The sequence below is a fragment of the Tachyglossus aculeatus genome, chromosome 18, assembly GCF_015852505.1.
Source record: "Tachyglossus aculeatus isolate mTacAcu1 chromosome 18, mTacAcu1.pri, whole genome shotgun sequence".
In the NCBI taxonomy this organism is placed as follows: Eukaryota; Metazoa; Chordata; class Mammalia; order Monotremata; family Tachyglossidae; genus Tachyglossus; species Tachyglossus aculeatus.
Window position 1 is genome coordinate 32244471 of NC_052083.1, and position 27541 is coordinate 32272011.

Sequence of the window (27541 nt, forward strand, 5' to 3'; positions counted from 1 at the left end):
TAGATTAGAGGCAAGAGAGCTTTGGTGGCTCAAGGCCACCAGGCAAGCCTTTGGCACCCCTGGGATTCAAATGTAGACTGGTCCAACCCCAAAGCATTGCTTCCTCCTGGAAATCCTTGGTTCACTGTCGGGATATATTAGCCCTTGTTAGAGACTGGTAAAGTAATATCACAGCAGAGCAGAGCATCAATTCTCAACACTTTGGAACTAATGTTGTGGCTCTGAAGGGACACCTGCTCCCCAAGAACCCAGGACAGCCTTGTTTGGGCTAAGGAAAGACTGTGGGTGACTGAAGCTGGGTACGATTGGCACCAAGCCAGGACTCTGCTATGTTTGGGCTGAGTTCATTTGGCTTCTACCCTCTTGCACATCCCCATTTCTGGCAAGGGATTGGGGGCCACCAAACAAAGTCAGCTGGGCCAAACTGGAGGATTGCCCCTTGGCTGTGGGGACTAGCAAGCACCCTATAGGGAAGCCTCTCGTGTGCCAGAGTCCTCTCCATGGAAAGTGAACTTCTGGCCACTTCCAGTTTAGCCCAGATAACTACCTTCCACAGGTGCTACTCTGTGGCTGGTCTCGGGCTGGGGGCTACAACTGACTCCAGGGATATTAGGGTGGCCTACCCGAGGCACAGATTTCTGGCTGTGCATGCTTTTATTGCCCACCGACCCCTAATCACAGAGCTCAAAGCCAACATTACATAACTCGATAAGTGGTCTTGTGGTCCAAGGACCAAGGGTCTTCGAAGGGTAGGAACTAAAAAGAGAGAGAGAGGCTCTGCCCACCTGGGAAATCAATCAATCAATCAATCGTATTTATTGAGCGCTTACTGTGTGCAGAGCACTGTACTAAGCGCTTGGGAAGTACAAGTTGGCAACATATAGAGACAGTCCCTACCCAACAGTGGGCTCACAGTCTAAAAGGGGGAGACAGAGAACAAAACCAAACATACTAACAAAATAAAATAAATAGAATAGATATGTACAGGTAAAATAAATAAATAGAGTAATAAATAAGTACAAACATATATACATATATACAGGTAAGAAATACTTCCTGACTCGCTTTAGGGCACTGGGTAGTAGTCAACTGTAAAATCCAACTGGCTTGTTGCCAACCCATTCTTCCACTGGGTGGGGGGGGGGTGGTCAATGAGAAAGGAAATTTAAGGTGAATATTGAAACACAATACCTTTTCACCAATGATGTTGTTCTCATAAACAAACCAAGCTGAATCCAGGGAGGAGGTCTCTCTGAAAACCCTATAGGGTCTCTTGAGAGAAAAGGACTTCCTAGCAAGGTGGCTAGCTTTTACTCATTACACTTGTAATAATAATATTTTGAGAAAGTAGCGTTTTCAGTTGGATCAGTTTTATTCTATCATTTCCCTCCCCATCACATTATGTATCTTATCTTCATCAGCCTACATCTTTATTTAGAAAGTTCTGCTGAGCAAAATTTAAAAGATACAACCAAGTGATCAAAATAACATGGAGGCAAAGCTCTGCAGATATGACACTGTCCCTCTTGGTAGGTTATCAAACAACTATTTTCTTTGGTCTAATGCAATCTTTTGGTTGTCCTCCCTTTCCACCTTAAATTCATGAGCACAGAGATTTTCCAGGGAATAGTAGTAGATGGGACAAACGGTCTGGAGACATTTCGGTTTGGCCAGAGTCTAGCATATAGTCAGTTAGATTCACGTGAAGCCCTCAGGTTAGCCATGGCTTATAGGCCTGGACTCTGGCTCAGGTCCAGAGCTGATACTGCCATTTAGACTATAGATTTAGTCTTTTAGACTGTGAGCCCACTGTTGGGTAGGGACTGCCTCTATATGTTGCCAACTTGTACTTCCCAAGCGCTTAGCACAGTGCTCTGCACACAGTAAGCGCTCAATAAATACGATTGATTGATTGATTGATTGACTAGGGCGAGCCCTGTGAGGTGGCGGTGAGAGGTCCTGACTGGCAGTTATCTTGCAGTCTGCAAATTACCTGAAGGAAGTTTTGTCCAATTCCACGTTAATCAGAGTCCGGAGGTTCCCGGGAAGTTGGAACTGTACCAGGACTCGTGGTACAGGACTGAGCAGCGTGGCTCAGTGGAAAGAGCACGGGCTTTGGAGTAAGAGGTTGTGGGTTCGAATCCCGACTCCACCACGTCTGCTGTGTGACCTTGGGCAAGTCATTTAACTTCTCTGAGCCTCAGTTACCTCATCTGTAAAATGGGGATTAAGGCTGTGAGCCCCACGTGGGACAACTTGATCACCCTGTGTTTCCCCCCCAGCGCTTAGAACAGTGCTCTGCACATAGTAAGCGCTTAACAAATGCCATCATGATGATGATGATGACTCCCTGGGGGTTCAGACTGGTTCTGGGTATTGGGAGGAGACAGGAGAGGCTGACTTGGGACCATGAAGACCAGCCTGGCCCTGGATTGGACATCTCAGAGGAGGGCCCAGTACTGACTGACAGCATGGCAATTTAAAAGCAAATCCCATTTTCGCAACTGCCTCAATGTTTTGAAGTAGTGGACTCTGCCTTAGATCGGATTATTGTGTATTATATTATCATCACTTAATACGGTACCTGGCACATGGTAGGCGCTTAACAAATACCATCATTTTTATGGATATTATTAGGATCAGTGAGAAAAGTTCAAGCTCATCTCTTGTAGTGTTGAACTGGATTATCGTTCCAAGATCGGTGATCTCAACTCAGGGTCTTCAGCATGTCCCAGTGGAAAGAGCACTGGATTGGGAGTCGGGATACCTGGGCTCTATTCCCGGCTCTGCCACTTGCCTGCTCTGTGACCTTGGAAAAGTGACTTCACTTTCCTATGCCTCAATTTCTTCATCTTAAAATGGGGAGTAAATACCTTAGAGCCCCATTTGATATAGGGACTGTGTCTGATTTAATAATTAATAATAATAATTGTGGAATTTGTTAAGCACTTACTATGTGCACAGCATTGTTCTAAGCACTGTAGTCGATACAAGATAACTGAGTTGGACACAGTCCCTGTCCCACATAGGGCTCAAAGTTTTAATCCCCATTTTACAAATGAGGAAACAGGCAGAGAGAAGTTAAGTGACATGCCCAAAATCACACAGTGGAGAAGTGACCGGGCCAGGATTAGAACCCAGGTCCTTCTGACACCCAGGCCTGATCTACAACCAAGATCTGATTGTTCTGTATCTACTCCTGTGCTAAGCACTAAAAGAATACCACAATTATTATTACTATATGACTCAAGTGGCTACCAATACATAGATGGTGCTCAAAGAAGAAATCAAGAGAATAAAGAAGTTGGACTTACATTTAATGGTGTGGAGGAGCACTTTATATCTTTAGGATCTGAAAAAGTAACATAAAGAAGCATCAATAAAGAAAATCTCTACATGAGACCAAACACTGAGGAAAAGTCAGTGTCCTTAATTCAGGCTACAGGCATATCGAGACAGTTCCAGCAATTTATTGTAAATCATCCTACCTTCCAGACAACACTAACATCAATTTCCAAAGGAAAATTCCCTATGACTAACGGTGTTTCAGAGACAACTGGGAAACATGATATCCTAGTTGGGGGTGGGGGGGGGAGATAAAACTAACCTCACGCTTCAGTTTGTGAATGCAATGTTTAAAAGTTTCCCCTATGATTCCCATTCAAAATTTCAGTTTTATACACCCTTTTTGGATTTTTTTCCCAAGATGATATTTAAAGTGCTTTTTAGTGGACGATTTCCTAGACAGTACAGAATACTGAACTGTCTAGAGAGCCACATCCCAACTAGAATCTGTGCAGGGCATGCATGCATCTCTTCAGCATGCCTTTTATTTTTATGATCGTGCACTGCTCGTAAACTAGTAGCATAAGACAACAATGGTGAGAAAACCAAATGTCTTCTGTGGCCATAACCAAACTGGAGAGACCAGTTAGGTTCCCCCTTGCTGCACCTTTCAGGACATTGAAATCATGCCAGAACTGCTCCAGGATGTAACTTCCTTCTCCCTCAGGGCCACTCAAAGAAAGGAATGAGGAAGGGAAGCTTGTGGTGGAGGCTGAAGAGTGGAGAGAGATACTATTGAGAATGTGGGGAACACCCAAAACCCAGCATCTAGTTGCTCCATGAATCAATCAATCAATTGTATTTATTGAGCTCTTACTATATGCGGGCACTGTACTAAGTGCTTGGGAGACTACAAACAACAATATAACAGACACATTCCCTGCCCACAATGAGCTTGGAATCCAGAGGGAGAGAATGCACCTCACAGAACTGGAATAATTGAAAAGACACAAACAATAGAGCAAGGTCTCTCCAAAGACTCTCTTTCTGGGTCAGTGGGACAGGGCAATAAAAACAGGGACAACCCCATAAACAAGGACCATCTGGCAACCCCAGGGTGAGCCACCATGAAGACTTTGGCCCTCAGAATGGTACCAGACACTCCCACTAATCTCTACCACCTGCAGTGTGCTCCCTGTCCCGGTCAGAGCCCAGAGCCCAAGGGAACAGCAGGGAGTTGGAAAACAACCCATGCAATCAGCGACTTTCTTTCATCCACACAGTGTTGCGTTCACCCTATTCTTTGGCTCCCAATTGCCAAAAATGTGCCTTGGATGGGGACTTCTCCATATCTGTAAATCATCCAAGTTCCCTTATGGGAGAAAAGAGGTTAAAATTTTAAAACAGAAGGAGCGGGCTGTTTGCTTTGGCATAGATAGACCGGGGATAATTTCTTCCTCATTTCTAAAGGAAAAGGGGATAGGTTTTTGTGAGCAATAAAAGAGTGGGGGAGGAGAGAATCATTTCCTCACTTTTATTTACGAAACCGTCAAAAGAGCCTTCAATTGTAGTTTTCCACTGAACTGTATATCTGCCTCTTCACATTAACTTTCCTTAACATGAGAATTAACTGGCTTGATATGATGTTAGTAGCGAGAGTAATAATGGTATTTATTAAGCGCTTACTGTGTGCAGAGTATCATACTCGGCGCTGAGAAAGGAATAATATGCAGGTGGGAATTAGACACGGTCCCTGTCCCACAGGGGGATCACAATCTAGTGTTACCAGGAAAAGCTGAGCAAGTCATGCTCCGCTTGCACAGACCATTCTCTACTGTGTTCCTGCCTTGCACACAGTCAGAGAGGTCACCTTAATCTCTTTCCATCCCAGTCAAAGGGGATGGCCGTGTTAAATTAAGAGTGCCCTCGAAAGGCTTTTTGCCTAAGGTCTATAAGTGAGTGGGCTTGTTCAGAAACCTTCATCCCTGGTGACCTTGCCAACTACTTTGTAGACAAAAATCAAAACCATCAGGCAAGAGCTCTCCAAAACCTCCCCAGCTCCCTCCCCCGCCCCCCACCCCGCCACTCTGTCATCCTTCTGACCATCTCTCAAAAAGAGATACTGTTCCTGCTTTCAAACTCCGCCCCCTCCCCCTCTCACCCCTTCCGTTACAAAACACACTTCTGCCCACTCTTCTCTCCCTGACTTTCATCCTTCAACAGCTCACTCTTGGATGGCTCCTTCTCCGCTGTCTTCAAGCAGAGACATCTTCCCTACCCTATAAAAAAAATACACTCCTGAACCCCATCCAGTTTTCTTCCTATTCCTAACTGTACTCCTCAAACTGACTGTACATATGCCCTGCCTCCACTTCTTCTTCTCCTACCACCTCTCTGGCAGCTCCTTTTCAGTCTCCTTCCTAGCTTTCCTTCTGCCTCCTGCTCCTTAACTGTGGATGTCTCTCCTCTCTCCAGTCAATCCCACCCAGACCATTTTTCTAAAACATCATTCTGTGCACATTTCCCCCGCCTCACAAATCTCCCATGGCCGCCCATTCTTTGCCACTGAAACTTCTGACCACTGACTTGAGACACTAAATCAGCTTTCTCTACTCTCTGAATGAAGCTCTTATGCTTCATTCTCCTCAAGCCAACCTACTCAGCCTACTGTGCCTCCTTCCTGCCTCACCAGATGCCAACCACCTGCTCACATCCTTCCTCTTGCTGTAGCTCACTCCTCCTTCACATCCAGCAGACCACGCTTCTCCCCATCTTAAAGAGGCCTTCCCTGAATAATCTCTCATCTATCCACAGCCCCAATTGTTAGCACTTTCATATCACCTAAGTCCTCAAGTAATGCCCCTCCACCTCATAGCACTTATGTAAGTATATTTATATTATATTACATCCTCTTATCTGTAACTTATTTTAATGTCTGTCTAACCTGGCCAAAGTGTAGGCTCCTTGAAGACAAGGATCATATCTAATTTTATTACACAGTGCGTGCTCAATAAATACCACTGATTGATTAATAATGGAGCACTGCCAGAGCTTTTTTTTCTGCTGTGTTGTGATGGGGGGCGGGGAGTAGCCTCTTGTCAAAGTGGACACCTTCTAATTTGTAGGATAACACCTGAAGCTGGCAGAACTGGAGGCAAAGTTCCCAGCAAAAATTCATGCCAAATGATGATGAGATAATCTGTACTTTGGAACAACTTCTGAGGTAATCAGAAGAAAGCTATCTGACAGCATGTGATTTCTCCCTGTTGACTTCCTTGCCTATGCCTGCTGTGAGATGGGAAATGGAGAGGGAGAGGGGGAAAAAACAGTCACAACTTCCTTGCCCCTCAATTTCCTCGTCTTTAAAATGGGGATACAATACCTGTTCTCCCTTTTACAGGACAGAAACGGTTTCCAACCTGATTACCTGCTATCTATCCCAGTGCTTAGGCACATGGTAAACACTTAGGGAATACCACAACTATTATTATTAGACCTGTAGACTAGGGGTGGGGGAAGAGGTGAGGGTGGGTTGGAGGAAGCTCTGAGCTTCAAGCTCTGACAGAGGGAGGGTGGTTCTTTAAAAAAACAAACAAAACCAACAACCCTCAGTCCATGAATCTTTTCTCAACCTAGGAATTTGCTCTCCCTGACATTATTGACACCTGCTGTGTATACATCACCTTCCTGAACAGAGATCCCACTCAAGTGGGCGGGCACACCTTCTATAGTCTAAAACACAACTGGTCTGCAGAGCAGTGGTAGCAGCACAAAATACTGGTTCTAGCTATTTGGGTGTGTTTTGAAGGTGGACATCAGGAAGAAACAAATCACTGAGGGATGGAAAGCTAATGTGAAAGCTGCACTGCAGATCTTGGGCAGTTTGGCTTCAGGTCATCTTTTAAGAGACCACAGGCAAACTCCACATCTGAGGATGGGATGAGGCTGAGGTGGGGCCAGGAGAGCGTCTTGTCAAAAAGGACGCGGTCTAATTTGTAGGATGACACCTTAGGCTGGCAGAACCGGAGGCAAAGTTCCCAGCAAAAATTCATGCCAAACGATGATGGGATAATCTGCACTTTGGAGCATCTTCTTCTGAGGTAATCAGAGGAAAGCTGCCGGCAGCATGTGATTTATTGTGCTTTCACAGCTAAATCAAAGGACCTGAGTGCCAAACCCACCCACATGAAGATTATATGGATTTACGACACTTCTGAGAACAATGGGGCAGAACTAGAGCATCCTGACCTGGGCAGCAGGCTGTGCCTGAACTAACCTTCAGACATCTACTACACTTGGAATTTGTTCAGAATGATATACTGCTAGACACAATAGACTGCTTAGTCACCAAGAGCCAAGCTGTTTCCATAGGCAACCCAGAACACTGTGATGAAGGGTTGAGTTCCACCTGGAGTGGGTGAAACATGGAATGTAATATTTGCCGATAAGACATCAGGTGAGGGAAGATTTGATCAGTCCAAGCTCTGCTGGGTGTGCAAGGCAGATACAACACGCTGGGCATATAAAGGAAACTCCACTGCTAGGAACAACCACGTCAGAAAACTATGAAACCAATCTATAATCCTTAATAGAAGCACGGACTTACGTTCAATGAGAAACAGAAAACAAACGATCCCCATGGCAGCGATGACTATGCCAGGCACCACAAATGACAGTCCCCAACAGGTCGACACCCAGTAGCCAGCAATCAAGGACCCTAAGATATTCCCCACCGAGGTGTGAGAATTCCAGATTCCCATAATCAAACCTCTCCTGCAATACACACAAAAAAATGGGGCAAATGTTAAATTGGTTTCCTGGCTTTAACAAATTCAACTTAACATGGCACAGGCTCACCCTTTCCTTTGCATGGTGCACAGGAAGGATTTATTTGTTCCAAAAGGGAAAAGGGGTTCAAGTCACTTGAACCCATCCACTCTCATCTTGTTGGATAACCCAGCTATAGCATTTGGCCAATTGATTCAACACCTTTCACTGTTACAGTTATATGTTAATGATCAAACCCTTTTAGAGCCTGATTATGTGACTTCAAATGGTATCTGTACCAGCCTTTTTTCTTTCAACAATCTTTTTAACCCAAACCTGGTCCCAGTTCCTCTTGTGTAACTGCTTTTCTTCAAACTCATTTATATAAATTAGACCTTTGTGTTGTTAATTGAATCTGAAGAGCACCAACTGCTATTTGTTATTGGACAGTTATTTCACCGACATACAGTGTGGTGTTTCAAACTGTAAAAGAGCTCACTGTGGTGGCAAACATAAAGTACAGATTTTCCTAGCCAACCATTGGAGTTTGATTCCTGAAAGTATCCACAGTTGACAAATCCCCAGTGTTAAAACCAAAGGCTTATGAAATGAATTGAGGTCTGTCTGGCTTCCATCCCTTGGGGGTGGAATTCAAGGTTTGCGGAATACCAAAAGAAGCACTATACAAGCCAGCTGTAGCTCCTGCTTTCTACCTCTGGCCCTGGAATCACAATATAGGTCTCCACACAGTATCGGTAACATTAATTATATTGGGAAGCAATTAATTGTTTAAAGTCCCCTCACCCCAAGAGTCCTGTAACAGTGACCTTTAAACAGTTACATTTAAGGACCCTGGGTAATGCTAATGAACAAATGATACAGTGTGATAAAAGCGTGCAGTCAGCTTGAAAGGACAGTAGTGTTATCCTCAACCTTGAGTACCAGCTCGACAACCTGATATGCTTGTATCTACCCCAGCTCTTAGTACAGTGCATAGCTCATAGTAAGTGCTTAACAAATACCATGTAAAAAAAAGACCAAATGGTATGCAGAAAATCGACTGTCAATACTCCTAACTGCTGCTGGGGAAACGAAGACTGACCAGAGAAACCTATACAGTCACAGTTTCCTTTCAGGGCCTATCAACTCTGCTGTAGTGTGCTCCCCCAAGTGCTTAGCATGGTGCTCCGCACACAGTAAGTGCTCAATACATAATAATAATAATAATGATGGTATTTGTTAAGCGCTTACTATGTGCAGAGCACTGTTCTAAGCGCTAGGGGGATACAAGGTGATCAGGTTGTCCCACGTGGGGCTCACAGTCTTAATCCCCATTTTACAGATGAGGCAACTGAGGCACAGAGAAGTAGCTTGCCCAAGGTCCATAAATACCACCGATGGACTGTGCAATCTCTAACTCTGCATATTGTCAATCGTTAATGTACAATATTTTTAGTACCTTCCTTTCCCAAACCAATTGCCAATACAGGTAACCACGCTAGGCCAGCCAGTCGTTTGGACCAAACCATTAGCGATCTGCAATGAAGAAAAAGAAAGAAATAAAAGCACATACCAAAAGCTCACAGTTCAGTGCTCTGCTTCCTTTAAACTGTTCTCTGAAGGGGCTGGTGCGGGAGGGGAGAGGAAATGTGGATGCACGTATGTATGGCTTGTAGCAGAACCTGTTTAGGCCAGACCAACACAGTGCTGAAGCTAGACAGACTTGGGCAGGATTTAGCTGTTCCCACAGGGCCTTCAGAGTTGAGGCACAATTGCGCTTGCAATTTCCGCTCCAACGTGCGGCCCTGCCGAACACCCCATAAAGACAAGCAACCACACAAAGGACCATCTCAACCCTCATAAACCCTCTTCTGGCAGGGCCACGGTGGGTGAACTGTAGATCTCCAGCCTGCGAAAGCAACTCTACTTCATGGATTAGAAATGGGCAGCAGTACCCTTTACGGAAAAAATTCACTGAGTTTCTATTACAGACCAGGGACTGGCCACGGATTTCTCCGTTTCTGAAAAAGATCTCTGAGGAAATTTGAGAAGCAGTGCGGCCTTGTGGGAAGACTCCCACCTGGGCCTGTGAATCAGAGGCCCTGGGTTCTAACCTCAGTTCCATCACTTTGCCTGCTCTATGACCTTGGGCAAGTTGCTTAGTTTCTCGGTGCCCCAGTTTCCTCATCTGTAAAATGGGGATTTAATATCTGTTCTCCCTCTTCCTTAGAATGGGAGCCCCACGTGGGACAGGAGCTGTGTCCAAACTAACTTGTATCTATCCCTGCGCTTAGCACAGTGTTAGGCACATAGTATGCACTTAAATACCACACTAACTATCATTATCTTTCCTAAAGGGTGTGCTTTCATGAAAATGAATTGGCATGGGGGTTGAATTTATGCATGAGAATCAGTGGGCCTCTGCTCAGTCACTGAAACCACATACCCACCTGAACAATCCAGATTTGTTCAGAGGGTCACCGTTCTAAGAATCACGGTTTGACTTTCCTTTTAAAATTGATAAAAACCTGTATAAAATATTATCTAATTCTCACCCATCATGGGGGAGTCCTAGGGTTGATTCCCAGCCAACTGAAGTCACCCTCTAGTCTGTAAACTCATTATGAGCAGGGAATGGGTCTGCGAATTCTCTTGTATTGTACTCTTCCAAGCGTTCAGCATAGCACGGCCTAGTGAATAGAGCACAGGCCTAGGAGTCAGAAGGACCTGGGTTCTAATCCCGGCTCTGCCACCTGTGCTGTGCGACCTTGGGCAAGTCACTTAACATCTCTGTGCCTCAGTTACCTCATCTGTAAAATGGGGATTAAGACTGTAAGCCTTATGTGGGACAGCCACCAGAAGCAGTGTGGCTCAGGGGAAAGAGCACGGGCTTTGGAATCAGAGGTCATGGGTTCAAATCCTGTCTCTGCCACTTGTCAGCTGTGTGACTTTGGGCAAGTCACTTAACTTCTCTGTGCCTCAGTTCCTTCATCTGTAAAATGGGGATTAAGACTGTGAGCCCCACTTGGGACAACTTGATCACCTTGTAACCCCCCCAGCGCTTAGAACAGTGCTTTGCACATAGTAAGCGCTTAGTAAATGCCATTATTATTATTACAGGGACTGTGTCCTTACATTTAGTCGTTAGCCTCTCCTAGTGTTTAGAGCAGTGCCTGGTGCATAGTAAGCACTTAACAAATACCATAAAAAATAGTACGTGCTCAATAAATACCACTGATTAACTGATCATCAATGGTACTTACTGAGGGCTGTGAGCAGAGCACTGTACTAAATAAAGAAGGTCTCTCCAAAAGTGGGCAAGAGGAATCTGGAAAACTTCAAGTTAGGGAACCCAGAAAAGGCAGCCATTAGAGGGTGAACTGTCTTGGCTCAAAATCAAACCTGGGTCTTTGTTCAAAGCAGGGTGTGAGAGGAAAAACAGCTAGCCCTCTGACCAGGACAAACAATTTTTAGGTTTGGGGTCACTTAGAACATTTGCCGGGAAGGGTGGGCCCATAAAATTCAATCACTAGATGGCTTCCCCTTTCACTGACCTCTGGTGAACAACGCTCAGCCCCCTCAGAGTAAGCAGAGGGAGACAGATTTCTCCTGGCCAACCTGAGCCAGCCTCAATCCTGCCACCCCCAAAAAAGCACACCCGAATTTTTTCAACTTCCTACAATCAGGGCCAGTAATTCATTTATTCGAAGAGTCATCCTTAAAAAAAAGAAAGAAAAAAGCGGGGACTTGATTGTAATATCAGGGTCTCTATTTTAATTCCTGGGCGAATCCGTGCCGGGTTTAAATTAGGTGGGAAAACTTACCTGAGCTACCACGTAGAATCCAAAGTTGTGGATATTGTAGAAATAGCCCAAACCGAAAAGGGCAGTGAAGACTCCACTGGCAAGCATTCCAAATGTTAGGTAATATCTAATTGGCAAGCGCTCCCCGATTATGCCACTGTGGGTAAAGGAAGAGATGGGAAAAGGATAAGACCTCCGCACTTGTCATCTAAGTCACTTGCCTACATCTTTCAGTCAATGTGCGGAGCTTCCAGACCTTAAAAACCCTGAAGATTCCAGGAGGAGTGATATTTTGACAATTCCTCCTGACATTTCCTCTAGCGTGAAATGGTCAATTTGAGGCATTTTATAAATGTGGCACTTGGTTCAAAGTGAAATTCATGATTTCACAAATATTAAACTTCAGGAGGAAAACGTTAGCATGGATAATAAGATTTTGCTGATGACTTGTCAAACAAAAGAGCTTAACCATTTCTCATGCACATAGGGACTACTAAATGGAAATTATTTTATGTAGAAATACCGGTTGTCAAACTGAAGCAATTCAGCACTAAACCAGAACAGGATAGGCTGGGCATTTCTAAAGGATTAACGCCCCTCCTTCAAATCACTCTTCTGCCACACCAGAGGTGCTGCATGTCTCACTACTGCGCTACTTTCAGGGAGGACGCAAGACCTGCCAGTGATTTACTGACTGAATCAGCGCTTCTTGATGGTCCTGAGAAGAACCTTTGGGAAATTCAGTAGAAAACTGATTGTCCAAGGTTTACTAACCTCATTTCAGAATATCAGTTAACTTAGATACTCTGGCCTTTTCCCAAAAAGCCTGAATATCTGAACAAAATTCAGCAAAGGCCTACTTTGGAGAGCCAACCCAATGTTGCTCAGTAACCTGGGCTTCCCAGTTATCTGAAGTGGTTTTGATCTCAATGAGTTCAGAAAACTGGTTTCTTTGGAACTGATATCTCTGGAGGCCTTTACTTCCCCCACAGTCACTCCTGAAATGGGGCAGCTCTTTGCATTGGGGAAATGGAAAAAATTATTATTATTACTGATAATAATTTGATATGCACTTACTATATGCACTGGATTAGATATGAAAATCAGGTAGGAAACAGTCCCTGTCACAGATGGGGCTCACAGTCTGAGGGGGAGGGAGAATAGGTAATTAATCCCCATTTTGCAGATGAGGGAACTGAGGCAAAGAGGAGTTAAAGTGAAGGAGCTAAATGGAAGGTGAAGTTACTTGTCCCAGGAGAGCAAAAGGAATGGACTGGCATTTGGATTTGCAGATTTCTGGTCTACCCTCCCTCTCCTCCAACTACCAATCGTATTGACATATGACAACTTTTCCCTCGCAAAACTTTTTTTTTCCTATTGGAAATTCATTAACTGGGTCATTCCGGGACTAAGGAAGAAAACACCTTGATAATATGGCTTTAAGCCCTTTTTTAAAATAGTTTCATACAAGTAGTAACCATTTACACTTTACACCAAACCAGATACTAAATTCTGGATTGGATCTGCCTCCTATCTAATAGGAAGGCTGCTGGAGGATGAAGGCTGCATATCTGCTATTATGAATTGGATGTGAGACTCGAAATAAAAAGGTAGTTCACTGGCTAAGTTGTCTTACCTGCCCAGGGAGCAAATAAGCCTTTACTTCTCCCTTTCTTGTAACACTAAAAACCTGGATCCAATTCACTTCAATGGAGCAATGTGGTCTTTCCTGACTTTAGCTCCCTTTAAAGTTAGGTTCAAATCCTGACATGACTGCCGACTTCTACCGAAATAGTGATGTTTATCCCAGGGGTTTCTATGCACTTCAGAGATGTGTATGATCATTACCAAATCTTGCCTCCTGCCTCTAAACTGCACCCCAGCAACACCGGGCTGAAAAGCAGTGAGGTGGAAGACCTCGGCTCTAATGTCGGTCTGCCACTTGCCTGCTGTATGACCACGAGCACAAGTCACTTAGCTTCTCTGTGCCTCAATTTCCTGATCTGTAAAATGAGGATTAAATCTCTCTTTCCCCTCCCCTCTAGACTGTGAGCTGCATGATGGACAGGGTCGTGTCTGATCTTATTATCTTGTAACTATACTGTCACTTGGTATTATTCCAATCAATAGTATTTCTTGAGTGTTTACAAGTGCATATCACCCTACAAAGCACTTCTGAGGGCCCTCACATGCTTTATGTAGCATGTGTATCAAATGAGCAATATGCACTATAACCAGAAGATTAAGGCTGTTTAGTACAAAAAACCCTCCAATTGAAATTTGGCTAAGATTTAGGCAGCATGTGGCAAATATTCCTATTCTATCATGATAATGCCTACGATTCATACAGTGTCTGCCCTCTGAAAGCCTTAGGACTCTCTGGAAAATGAAAAACAGTCAACAAATTCACCAGTGACCAAACAGAACCCCTTCCCTCATTGGATTCTTCAAACTTTGATGTGGAGTGTAGCCCTGAGCACTTATCCAGACTTGATCCCTGCTCCCTGCCCTGCCTGCTTTCACGGGTTGTCCATTTACCTGGGCACTCCAAGGCTACTAAGATGTGAACCCCTCCAAACGTGGGAACCCTTTCCTCACAGAGTCACAGGGGCTGAAGGCACATTCCCCCCCATCCAAGTAATTCCGTATATTCACAGAGAAAAGTAATAAAATCGGAGCTTACCTCAGATACATTCCAACTGCATAAGCACAGAGGAATGAATAATCCAGTGCCCCCAGCAATTGCTGATAGTTGTCCTTATCTAAATGTTATTTGCAAAACAAATAAATGAAATAATTCATTAACAGTGTCCAAGCCCTTATTACATTCTAGGTATAAGACCTGGAGTGGAAAAATGCCCCTTTCACTTCCACAAGGGCAAAATCTGCTCTCAATCAGCACCACTAAATGAAAGTCAAGAAGAGTAGCAATAAGGAACGAGCCTTTCATTTAGTACTCAGTTTCTGGATGAGGGAAAATAAAACCACCAACTTTCTCTCTGACAGCAAAGATATTCCATTTGTAAATAACCACTTAACCTAATTGTGGCAATGCTTCAGGTACAAAAATAAATGAACTACCAAAAAAAAAGCCGTTTCCCTCCCCAGATGAAAATACATTACCCAATTCCTGCCTGCTCTCCAGCCTCCACTACAAAAGTGATAAGGTCTGAGATCCTCTGATCTTCCTTGTCTTCCCACCCACAGATTTAAGTCCTTAAGCCCCCAAATAATAGCTCCAACAGCACCAAAATGTCACTAGACAGATATCCCCCTATCATGAACCTTCTGTAAAGGTGCCGATAATCTCTATACGCAGGATCGTCGCAAAAGCACCATTTAGATTCTGTAATGGCAATCTTCTGGTAGGGAAGAGTGGATGCTATTGTCAGAACCCTCACATACTGTCTACCAGCTCCTCATGAGAGGAGAGAAGAGCAATGAACTTACCAAATGGAGCCCAGCCACAGTGACTTTCATTAACCACTGTTTTTCCAGGGGGAACCTGAATGACATTTTTCTTATGATTGCTGAGTTCAATTTCACTGGGAGAAGCACACTGCTTATGTAGCTCACCCTATGGGAGACAAAGGGGGAAAAATGAAATTGAGGAAGATATTCACAATACAGCTTGAAAGGAACAACGGATGTGGGACAACTTTTCTTGAGCAAAATAGAATATGAGTGGGGCAGTGACGGCGGAAATTCGGGGTGAGAGAGCATCAGCAGGGAAAGGGGCTCAGATGCATTTGTTGCATCTTCCCAAGCACTTAGTATAGTGTACTGCACTGCATTATTAGGCACTCAATAAATACCACTGGGGTCCATTTCCTGCCTGTAGTTAGCAATGCTAGCCCAGAAGTAAAGTGGCAGGGAATGCATCTACCAAATCTATTGTATTTGCACTCTCCCAAGCGCTTAGTTCTGTGCTCCGCACACATTAAGTGCTCACTAAATACCGCTGATTGAGGGGAACGGATGTTCAAGGTTGATGGTGGGGGAGTGGAAGGAATCACTTACCTGAGCTCATCTCCCCTTTGCCCCTACTCCCTTGTTGCCATCACACTCTCATCATTACAACAACAAAGAAAAATGGTGGAGACAAAAGGGATTCAGGGAGAGGAGTTCAGAATGGGGCAGACCTGATCCCAGCCCAGAATTTTAGGCATTTGAAACCTGCCAATTCTTGCCCAGGCTAGGATGGTCTGCCTTTTTGTTTCTTTTAGCAGCAGTGTATCAACTACTGCCATTTCTTCCTGCTGCTTCTCCATCAAAACAATCTGGCTCCTCCCAAGATTATTTTTAATGGGTTAGACTTCAATATCACCATCCAGAAAACTAAGTGCAATTAAATTGATTCTTGGGACGATTCTCAGAGGTACAAAGGGAGCTCATCTGAAAGGCTAAATCTGCAGGCTCTGAGGCTGCCATCTGGGGAGATTTTCATGGGTTTGCTAGTTATGTGCTTACCTTCACCTTGGTCTCCAAATAATGATTCTAATATGGTTTCTATCGGTTAAGAAGCAAGCTGGGGAAAGGACTTGTTCTGCCCCCATCTGTGGCTGACCTCAGCAATACAAATCGACAGAATCCTATCTGAACACTGGCAAGCACGCGTGGCTGATTCACTTCAGCTACTTCCAGTCCCAAGTTTTGCATTGTAATACCATATTGTTGCCCTTGGCCTATGGAATGTGTTATAAAATGGTCATAAAATGGGTAGGATGGGGGGAGGAGGAGGAGTCTAACCAGGTTCATCTCTCCTATTCTGCACTCAAGGAACTGAAATTTGGGGTCCAGGGCAGGGGTCTTTCCTGGCTGGGGGAAGGAGTGAGAGCAAGTGGGGAAGAATATGTGTCTCAAACATTCCACACACCAAAGTCCTGAGGCAGTATAGCTTAGTGGAAAGAGTGTAGGCCTAGGAGTCAGAGCACCTGGATTCTAATCCCAGCTCTGCCACCTGATTGCTCTGTGACCTCAGGCAAGCCAGTTAACTTCTCTAGGCCTCAGTTTCCTCATCTGCAAAATGGGGATTCAATACCTGTTCTCCCTCCTACTTCAACTGTGAGCCCCAAATGGGAGTAGGAACTGTGTTCAACCTGATTATCTTGAATCTATCCCAATGCTTAATGCTTGGCACAGAGTAAACATTTAACAAATAGAACTGTCATTATTATTATTATTGTTTGGCACAGGTCTTCACCACTATCCTTAATCAGGGTAGAGAATTAGTGTGTCTAGTGGAAAGAACACAGGTCTGGGACTCAGACTTGAGTTCCAATCTCAGCTTCACCATTTGCCTGCTGTGAACTTGGGCAACTTCTCTGTGCCTCAATTTCCTCATCTGTAAAATGGGGTTTAAATCCCTGTTCTCCCTCTCCCTTAGACCCTGAGCCCCAGGTGAGCTAGGGACTGTGTCTGACCTGATTATCTGATATATACCCAAATGCTTAGTACCTACTTACTAACCCAAATGGTAAGTGCTTAACAAATACCACAATTATTACTATTCATCCACATATTGATCTTTTCAGTCTCTTCTTTCTCCCCTGCACATTATTTTAGTGTCTGTCTGCATTGCCAGATTGAAAACACCTGGGTGGCGGGGGCAGGGATCTTGTCTACAACTCTACTGTACTCTCCCAAATGCTTAGTGTGGAGCACTGCACACAGTAGGTACTCCATAAATTGACTGACAATGAGGAAGGTGTAAGGGAAATAGCTGCTTTGGAGAATGCCCCTTTTCCAAATCCAATTTTTATATTTCCTTTTATATCCTATGGGAGAGCAGCAAAGGAGGATCATCAACAAGGAGTTCAGGTGCACATTATAAATAGTCATTTATACATATCCCATGATGTCATATATTCAGTGGCTGTCACTTTGCTAACTCCATTTAATATCAGTTCAGTTCCTTTTTTAAGCCTCTCCTTCCTACCCATCTTGTCTCATGCATTTTGAAACTGAGCCAATTAGTATTTCTAGGGCTGTGACAGCTTACAAGAGGCTTATCATAAATGATGCTAAAGGTTTGCTATGCTGACAGGAAACCAGTTATCAACATTCTTACTATATTTCAATGAGCTTCATCACTTAATTATGGTGATTTTAGATTATGAAAGCTCAATTTACCGGGGATGAACAGATTAGAAATGAGAGGACTGGCAAGACTAATTAACATTTATGTGCTATAACAAAGCACACATCATCCTGAATCTGAAACAACAGCTTTTTCAGTTATGAGGCATTCTTCCCCCAGAAATGGAGATATATGAGGAAAAAGAATGAATTGGTAGAACTTGATACTTAGTAAGGAGATATATTTACGATACTGCAAAATAAATTGGGGACATATGCAAAAAGCAGCAGAATGGCTATAAAAATCTAGGAAATCATAGAGACTTTCATCATTACTGAAGCTGAGTTTTAATTTTAAAATTAGGTAATATTAAAATCAGTACCTAAGAGGAAGAATTTTAGAACTGAAAAAAAATCAGTTATGGTAAATTTAATTCTTCATTGATACATATGCTTCACTACCTGTGACTAACAGCTAGGGAAGCAACATGGCCTCGTGGAAAAAGCACAGGGCTGGGAGTCAGAAGGCCCTGGATCCTAATCCTGACTCCACTACCTAGCTGCTGTGTGACCTTGGATAAGTCACTTAACTTCTCAGGGCCTCAGTTACATCATCTGTGAAAATGGGGATTAAGACTGTGAGCCCATGACAAACATGGAATGTGTACAACCTGGCCAGCTTTTTATCTACCCCAGTGCTTAGAACAGTACCAGGCATGTATTAAGTGCTTAACAAATATCATAAAAAATTACAAAAATCTAGCCTTGTTAAGGACAGACATCTACTTATTTGAAAGGACTTAAATGAACTTGATGACATTTTACCATCTCATCCAGCCTTATGCATTGAAGCTCCCCCTCCAAATTTTCATTATTCTGTACTGCCAAAATGCACTGAATTATTTAAAATGGCAAATGGTTCCATTTAGCTGGCAGACCACGGAGGGGAGTGTTTCCCTTTCATCTCCATTGTTGCTTTCTTCTGTCCAGCTGAGGCAATGGAGCAGAAAGGGGGAAAAGATGAGGGGGGATGCCTGAAAAATGAATGACTTACAACCAATTCTTCCTCCTCAGCTGAGTTCTACAGCGACTGCAGTTAAGAGGAACCCCTCTATGGCTCTTTACACACCACCCAAAATCAAAGGCAGTTTTGGAGATCTTTTTTATTTAATGCTCTTGTTAAATCTGCCTGAAAGGCCGTTGATTTTGGGGTGGGAAGGCACTGCCCCCAGCCAAATTTGGAAAAAAAAATACACCATGGGCATAGACTGCAAATATGTAAAGACAAAAGAAGCTATTTACCTGATATCAAATTTTACTGACTTTAGGTTTTGCAAAGCCCACAAAATCAGGGCTAACGCTGTATTCCCTATTTCCAAAAATAGAAAAAGTACCAATGGCCCCGAGTAGCAGTGAAGATGCCACTAGTCAGGCACTCTACTCTCCCTGGAAAAGCTCCTCTTGCAAGTTATTTTGCCTTTCAAGCCCCTCAGTTACTATTGTAAAAGCCTGCAAAGAAGAGCAAAATGCTCACTACTAGAATATTGACCTTTTTGGCTAACACTCCTCCAGAAAAACCATTTGGAAAGTGGCCTCTGCTCCATTTAAGGAGAAAAATGGACTTATATGTAAACTTGTGTCTCTACTCTGCCTCCTAAACATGTGCCTCACATGTACCTACAACAAAAGTCTCAGCATGCTGACTCTGATTCACAATTTCCATATTCAAAATATTTTCCAAATATTTTTCTTAAAAAGTTATCATACTAAAGCTGAGCTACTCTTTGTAAGTAGAGAAGCAGCATGATTCAGTGGAAAAAGCACAGTCTTTGGAGTTAGAGGTCATGGGTTCAAATCCCGGCTCCACCAATTGTCAGCTGTGTGACTTGAGCAAGTCACTTAACTTCTCTATGCCTCAGTTACCTCATCTGTAAAATGGGGATTAAGACTGCGGGCCCCACATGGGACAACCTAATCATCTTGTATCCCCCAGCACTTAAAGCAGTGCTTTGCACATAGTAAGCGCTTAATAAATGCCATTATTATTATTACTATTATTATTAGTTAACTACCAAATTTCTACTACTTTGTTTCCCCTGCCAAATGAAGACAGGCTATTCAAAGCCAGAAAATCTTCAACAATGAGGGAATAAATGTTTGCTTAAAAATCAACCTGAGGGGCTATTTAAAGAATTTTTGATAACAATCACTAAGTACTTTCCAATGTTAAAAAAACCCCACAAGTAGTCTGCTGAGGAACGAACCTTATTCCTTAAATTCAAGGAATATGTTCATGACACCAGATGAACAGTGATATATTATAATTAAAGTAAAATTCAGGCAGTCTAGATTTCGATTTTTGGATACAAGTTACCTCAAAGAAAACTACAAACAAGCCAACAGAAAATTGGGCCAGAAATAGAGCAAATGTTAACTCATTAAGCTAAGTGAAGGATAAAGGTATAAAGACAAAAATATGCACTATTCCCACGAAAAATATCTGACTTCTGTTATGTTCCCCCTGCCACTTCCCAAAAGGAAGAAACTTGGGTGGGCTCATCAGGTGACTTCACTGAATTCAGCCAAGCATCAACTATGAGTTGCTGTTCTGGGAGATGCCAATCCAACTACTTCAGTCCCACAGGTTGGTGAATGGAAGGGGAACATTCATTCATTCAATCATACTTATTAAGCACTTATTGTGTGCAGAGCACTGTACTAAGCACTTAGAAAGTACAATTTGGCAACAGATAGAGACAGTCCCTACCCCAAAACGGGCTCACAGTCTAGATGGGGGAGACAAGACTAAGAACACCCTTAGGCTGCTGCTTGGTTGCCAGCATCTTAAAACTTCACAAAACCCATTTGGCCATCAGGACCGGGAATGATGGAAGGGCCCTGTTCCCGAGACATCAATCGATCAAAACTGGGAACCTGCACGAAGGAGTGGATTATGATATTGGTGGCTTGGGCAGCACTATTTGCCCTCTCTCATTCTTGCCCTATTATGTTCCTGCTGGGACCCAGGGTGCAATGAGAGAGTCAAGGGGGGGGAGAGGTGCAGCACATTACAAAATGCACATGCCAGTTTTTCTACTCATTTACAGCTGAAGTGCCTATAGTATAGTAACCATGCTGAGTTGTGGAGTATCCAATACTCAAAACCCTGCTCTGCTGTAGTAGTAATGCCATTTATTGAGCCCCACCAAGGGTGACGCACTGTACTATGTGCTACGCAACCTATAACAGTGTGGCCCAGGGGAAAGAGGATAGAACCGGGAGACAGGAGACCCATTAGATTGTATGCTCCCGAGGTACGGGATCGTGGCTACCAACTCCTGCATTTTACTCTCCCAAGTACATAGTACAGTGCTCTGCACACGGTAAGTGCTCATTAAATTCCACTGATTGACAGTCCAGGTCTGCCACTGGCCTGTTTGGGGTTCTTGGGCAAGTTCTTTTCTCCCCTCTCTGTGCCTCAGTTTTCTCACCTGCAGAATGAAGTAAGATACCTTCCCTTCCTACCTCATAGACTGTGAGGGATATGTACTGTGCCCAGTATGACTATCTTCCACATTTCTGTGGCAAATAAGCATTTAATAAAAGCCATAATTACAAAGATGGTGGAAGCAAAATATACGTTCCCTGTCCACCAAGAGTTTACGATCTAACACACTGAACCCAAGACGAGTCACTAACTGCACGTTAACTAAATATTCACTTGGGCAGAAGTCTTAAAATCCAAAAGTCAGTGTGGTAGCAATAACTCATTCACATAAGGCAGCTGAGCTACCAAATGGCTGCTTGAGAGCTGTGCTATTCAGGGGGAAGAGGAGAAGGGTGAACATGCCATTCTCCCAAACGACACCACTGTTTTTATTTCTCCATAGTCAACTGCAAGAGCAGGGAAGGGCAAGTGAAAGATGCAACTGAACTAACTGGCCAATGATGTCAAGTTTCTTAGTAGCCTAAGTGGTACTGGAGTGCTTAGCATTAGTTTAGTAGCAGCAAACTGACAGAAAACAAAATTTTAGTGTTTCTTTGTCCCTTCCAAAATAAAAACCTCGCCTCCACTCCCCAAAAAGTCAAGATGTTCCTCACTCTGTAAAATATATTTCAGGTTTTACCACACTGTCTTTTTTATCTCCTAATAATGTAAGATGTTGGGTCTACATGCTCCTAGAAATTTCCATTTCACCTTTCTAGGGTTACATATACACACTGGCCTATCTTCCCAAGATTCAAAATGAATTACCAAGATTCAGAAATATGAATATAATGGGGAGTAGATAGCCCTTTCAATACCTTCCATATGGTGTTATACCATTTTTGGTATACATGGATAATTACACTAGCAGCAGATGCTCAGTTCACAGAGTAAGTATAAATTTGAATATGTACACAGGAATGATACCATCAAAATGCAACAGGGCTGAATAATTATAATAACAATTGTGGTATTTATTAAGTGCTCATTATGTGCCAAGCACCATGCTGAATGCTGTGGTAGAAACAAAATTATGGAATAGGTCACAGCCCTTGCTCTGCATGGGAGTCTTACAACATGAAATTATAGTATCATATTTATTAATCTGCAATCTTTCCAAGATTTTGTGTCAGAGATGGAAACTCATCAAATCAGTTAATATCTTGCAGTCTCCCTTATTAAGACTTTATGCAAACATGGTCTAGAGGAGAGAGGACAGGCCTGGGAATCAGAGGACCTGTGTTCTATTCAACACTTACCTGCTGTGTGACCTTGGACAATTCACTTCTTTGTGCCTCAGTTCCCTAATGTGTAAAATGGGGATTCAAAACCTGTTCTCCCTCCTACTGAGACTATGAGCCCCATGTGGGACCTGATCATACTTTATCTATCCAAGTACTTAGCACAATGTTTGGCACATAGTAAGCTCTTAAATACCATGATTATTATTATTATTATTTAAAGAATGTTGAAAAGGTTATATTTAAAATTTCCCTTCCAAAATAATCTTGATTTTATTTTCCACTCATGAATAATAAGATTATTTCCTTGCTGGAGTTGTACATAAGTAGGACACCTAAGCAAAGGAGTTTTTTGCCTCTTACCTTAACAATGCTGATGGGTTTCCGAGATAAGTGGAAGCTTGCATACAGCCAAAAGGTCAAAAGAAAAATGAAAGTCCTGTACCTGTAACAGTAAGCAGCAGGAGACAAAACTGTGTTTATCTCCTCCAACAAAACACCACATTGTTTTCTTAAATTCTATATTCAGCACCACCTATGTACCCTGCATTTAAAAATCTAAGACGAAGTCTCTCTTAGCTCATTTCAAAGACAGAAGTTGTTTAAAGCTGAAACCTATTTATTACAATGTTTACCATGATGTTCACCCGCATAGACAAGGCTTGCTATTTTAGGAATGACCAAAAATGCACAAATATGTTATTATATGGTGACCAATGAACACAGATATTACTTTGGGTTTTAGAAAAAAAAAAATCAGTCAAGAATAATTCTAAGAATAATTCTCCCCTAGAGCTATATGCTATTTGCACGCATTCTTCTGACTTCAAAACTAGAAGTGCCATTTAGAGAAAGTCGGCAATGTAAATTATCTGTATTCACAAAATGGTCCCTGTTTCACTTTGGTGTGTAAGACAGCATGTTGCCAGCCAGAAGTATAACTTGTGAGGGTTTCAAGAGCCAGGATTCACTCACTCACTCCCAAACCTTTGGACATTTAATGCAAAATGTGGCCTGTAGAAGTGAAGGCACGAAACAATAAAACTGCAGACAGAGGACACCCAAGCAGTTTTCAATCTCCCTGATTCCAAAAGTCACCTCAGAGGAAAGAGCCAGTGAGATGGCACCCCTTCCTGTTGCTCCCACATAGATCTGTTTAAACCAACATCTGTGTCCCACTAATTTCTGGCTCCAGGGAATGGTATGTGTTGATGGAGCCAGATTTAATGAGACATTGCTACCTCCAGTTGATATAAAATACCCCACAGATACTCAACAACTGATTGCATTTGCCTCCTTCTCCAAAATCCAGTTCTTAAGAATGACCTTTTTTCAGATTCCTATCACAGGAAAGAGCAAATGCCTCACACCTAATATCAGCTATCATTTTTCTATTAAAAATAGGATAGTGGATCTGTTCTGTGGGCGGAGGTGTCATAAAAAACACAAAGAAAATCCAACTGCCCCATAAATACCTATAGTAACAATAATGGTATTCATTAAGCCTTTGGACAAGATCATCAGATGAGACACTGTCCCTGTCCCACACAGGCTGACAGTGGAAGAGGGAGGATGAACAAACAATGTATCCCCATTTTACAAGTGAGAACACTGAGGCACAGAAATTAGGTACTTAGACTGTGAACCCCTTGGGGGACAAAGACTATATCTAACCTGATTATCTTGTATCTACCCCAATATGTGCTTGGCACATATTAAGCACTTTATAAATACTTACTATTATTATTATTTCACTTGCCCAAAGTTACACAGCAGACAAACAGCAGAGCAGGGATTAGAACCCAGGTCTCCTGACTCCCAGTCCTGTGTTCTTTCCACTAGGCCACGCTGCCTCCAAATTATCAAGAATTCTCTTTATTTCCATTTCTGGAACACTTCAGAGAGCAAATAAACATTTATGTCTTTCTTACATTTATTTTCTACATTTTGTTTTCCTTTTCTATTCCTGATTTAAAATTCCTTAGCACAAGGGAGTAAAAATAGGCCAGGCAATTCTGAACAGACGAACGTTCCCATCACCCGAGAAATTTTTTATTTCCTAAAAAATGACCCGGCAGGCACCTCCGCTTTCCAATTGTTAATGAAATTTGTGAGTGTGGTCAAGCGGAAGGCCCTGGTTTTCTCATATTGCCATTTTCATCTATCAGTCTCATTTACTCTGAGAAGTCTCCTTTTTTCATCCTCTCAGAAAAGCACACAGGAAAGCTGACGTATTCCAAATGATTAAGATGTTGTCAAGTTGCCCGGAGTTAACTTCCCAAGTGATCACAGTCGGGCCTGCCACCCAGTTCTAACAACAGAAGGATGTTGCAATGATCAGGATACTGTGACACAGTTTATCTGCTCAATCAGGCCTTGGTTGCAACTTTAAAGGAATTCAAGGGGATTAGGCATCTTGCACACGGGGGCATAGGGGGCTGAGGTGGAGAGGAAAAGATGCTGAAAACATAGAAATGATCTAGAAGTTCTAGATCATCACATCCTTAACCAGACACCCCTACCCCCAACCGCAGCCTTTAACTTTACAACAGCTTCCATCGGCCACCCATGTTCTTTGTTTACCTGCTTTATTTATTCATTCCCTCGGGTCTACTATTTATATAGATTCTCTCCTATTTAACTCTACTGCCAATTATATCAAATGTTCTTTGAGGACAGGGGAACAGGTATTTTGCTTTCTTTGTACGTTTCCCAGGTGCTTAGAGCTCTGCCCCTAGTAGACTCAATAAATGTCAGTTGAGAGTCACAATGATTCTAGGTGGAGACTATATTTAAATGTGTAATTATTTCCCCCTAGGGTGTTAATATTTAGATTTGGGGATAAAAGCTCTCATTTCAATGCAGCCCTTCCTATTTATGCAACAGGAAAAGGATCGGAAGAGACCTAAGAGTTTCTGCTGCTGAACATTTTCCCTTAAGAATGGAGCGGAAAAATGCATCATTTAAAACGCCCTAGATTGCAGGGCAATTCTTAGTTTTCCCTAGTTCCAGCAGTTAATCCCGTTGAGGTTAGCAGACCGAGGTTACACAGCAAGGAAAACTCTTGCTTAATGGGTCTCTAGTCACGCTTGTTGCGTTCTATGACATGAGGAGGGACTGGCATGCCCTCCGTTCCCACCTACTTCAGGAAGATCAAAAGACGGGCCTATCCACCTGCAGAACAACATTTTTAGATGAGGTCATTTAGCTCACCAGAGGAAACGATGCCACTGTTCTCCCTGAGCGCTGGCTCCCAGAGGGAAGGTCCGGCCTTGTTTATCTCACTATGGGCAACACCATCCCAGCTATCAGGGGTAAACGGGTGCTTAATAAGTTCACCAAACAATTATGAGGGTGTTCCTATCCAATTAAGTGCATCTTAATAAGAACAGAAACAATGAAGTTCACTGTTGACCTGAAATGAGGACCTGACAAAAAAGGTCACCACAATAATTTTGGTGACTAAAAACTAGGAGGCAGGGAAGAGATGGCACTCAACAATAACAAGCATTCTTCTCTTTGGAAGGCACGAGTAATAATGAATAATTCTCAAGGGAGCCTTGGGTAAGCTGTTTTCCGTTAATTGGGGCTTCGTTCTCTTTTCTTAGGTTGAGGGACGTAACTAGGAGGCCAGTCAGGGAGCACACCACTCCCCTTTCCTAACATCATGGATGCACTGGTGTGCCCTCAATTTATAGTGTGCTGGTGCTTGGGTATGGAAATCTAAGATGGCAGAAGACAGATCCGAATTTAGCATCACCTCTTAGACTATAAAGCTCCCTCTAGACTGTAAGCTCCTTGTGGGCAAGGAACGTGCCTACCAACTCCATTGCATGGTACTCTCCCAAGTGCTTGGTACAGTGCTCTGTACGCACACAGTACATGTTCAATAAACACCACTGACTGATTGATTGATTGATCCACTGTAGCTCCATCTGGGATTTACCAACTCGTATGCAAGCGTGTTTCCAAGCTGGAATTGGGCAGGTGTATTGGCAGCAAAATCTTGGATGGTGCTATAAGGGAGAATTTCAACGTATATCTAGAAGCTTCTAGTAAAATGAAATTCCAAGCTTGATAGTTAATGATGTTTTGCAAGTGTGTGAGATGGAGGATAGAAACAGAGAGTATGATGAGGCCACTCTGTACAGAGCCTATACAACAGTGGGATTTGTCTAAGGAGGATTTTTATTTTGTTAATATGTTTTGTTTTGTTGTCTGTCTCCCCCTTCTAGACTGTGAGCCCGCTGCTGGGTAGGGATCGTCTCTATATGTTGCCAACTTGTACTTCCTAAGCACTTAGTACAGTGCTCTGCACACAGTAAGCGCTCAATAAATACGATTGATTGATTAGTACAGTGCTCTGCACACAGTAAGCACTCAATAAATACAATTGAATGAATGATGCTGGGATCGTAGAAGCTAGAATAACTGGGTTTTGTTTTCAGTTCTGTGGACAACTTGCTTCAGCCATGTGGTCCCTATATAAAGAAAAATCAGATTTCTTTCTTATAGGGATCTGCTGTCAAACTCCCTCCCAAGCCCTACAATTCAGTAACAGGAGGATCATAGAGTCACCAGCTGTAAGTGATTTTGAGCTCCCTGAAAGAATGATGCTACTTGAACCCAAAGTCTACAATAATTCCTTTTCTGGTTGGCCACTATTTCGAGCTCATGATTAAATTCATTTATTTCTAACACCAGCAGAGTGTTGTGTTCTTGGGAGTAATTTGTCACCATTCTCCTGCAGGGCCCATGGTTATTACCGCAACACAAAAGATAGCACATGGCCCAATTTGCATTTCAAGCTACCAGAATCAAATCACTAAAATGCAAATGAGTAAAGCTGATTTCAGTGTGCTTTTACTGACCCAGCGGCA

At 43.0% G+C, this 27541-nt stretch overlaps 1 protein-coding gene across 2 annotated transcripts in view; it reads right to left on the reverse strand.

Moving 5' to 3' along the window:
- The window catches only part of SLC37A1 (solute carrier family 37 member 1), a 90001-nt gene that overhangs the window by 26331 nt on the left and 36129 nt on the right, over positions 1–27541 (reverse strand). For both annotated transcript variants that reach the window (XM_038760372.1, XM_038760371.1), the window contains 7 exons: positions 23025–23106; positions 15306–15432; positions 14539–14617; positions 11877–12012; positions 9512–9588; positions 7892–8058; positions 3315–3352 (listed from right to left, as the gene is read on the reverse strand). In XM_038760372.1, the coding sequence (XP_038616300.1) occupies positions 3315–3352; positions 7892–8058; positions 9512–9588; positions 11877–12012; positions 14539–14617; positions 15306–15432; positions 23025–23106 (706 nt within the window). The remainder of the gene's footprint in view (positions 1–3314; positions 3353–7891; positions 8059–9511; positions 9589–11876; positions 12013–14538; positions 14618–15305; positions 15433–23024; positions 23107–27541) is intronic.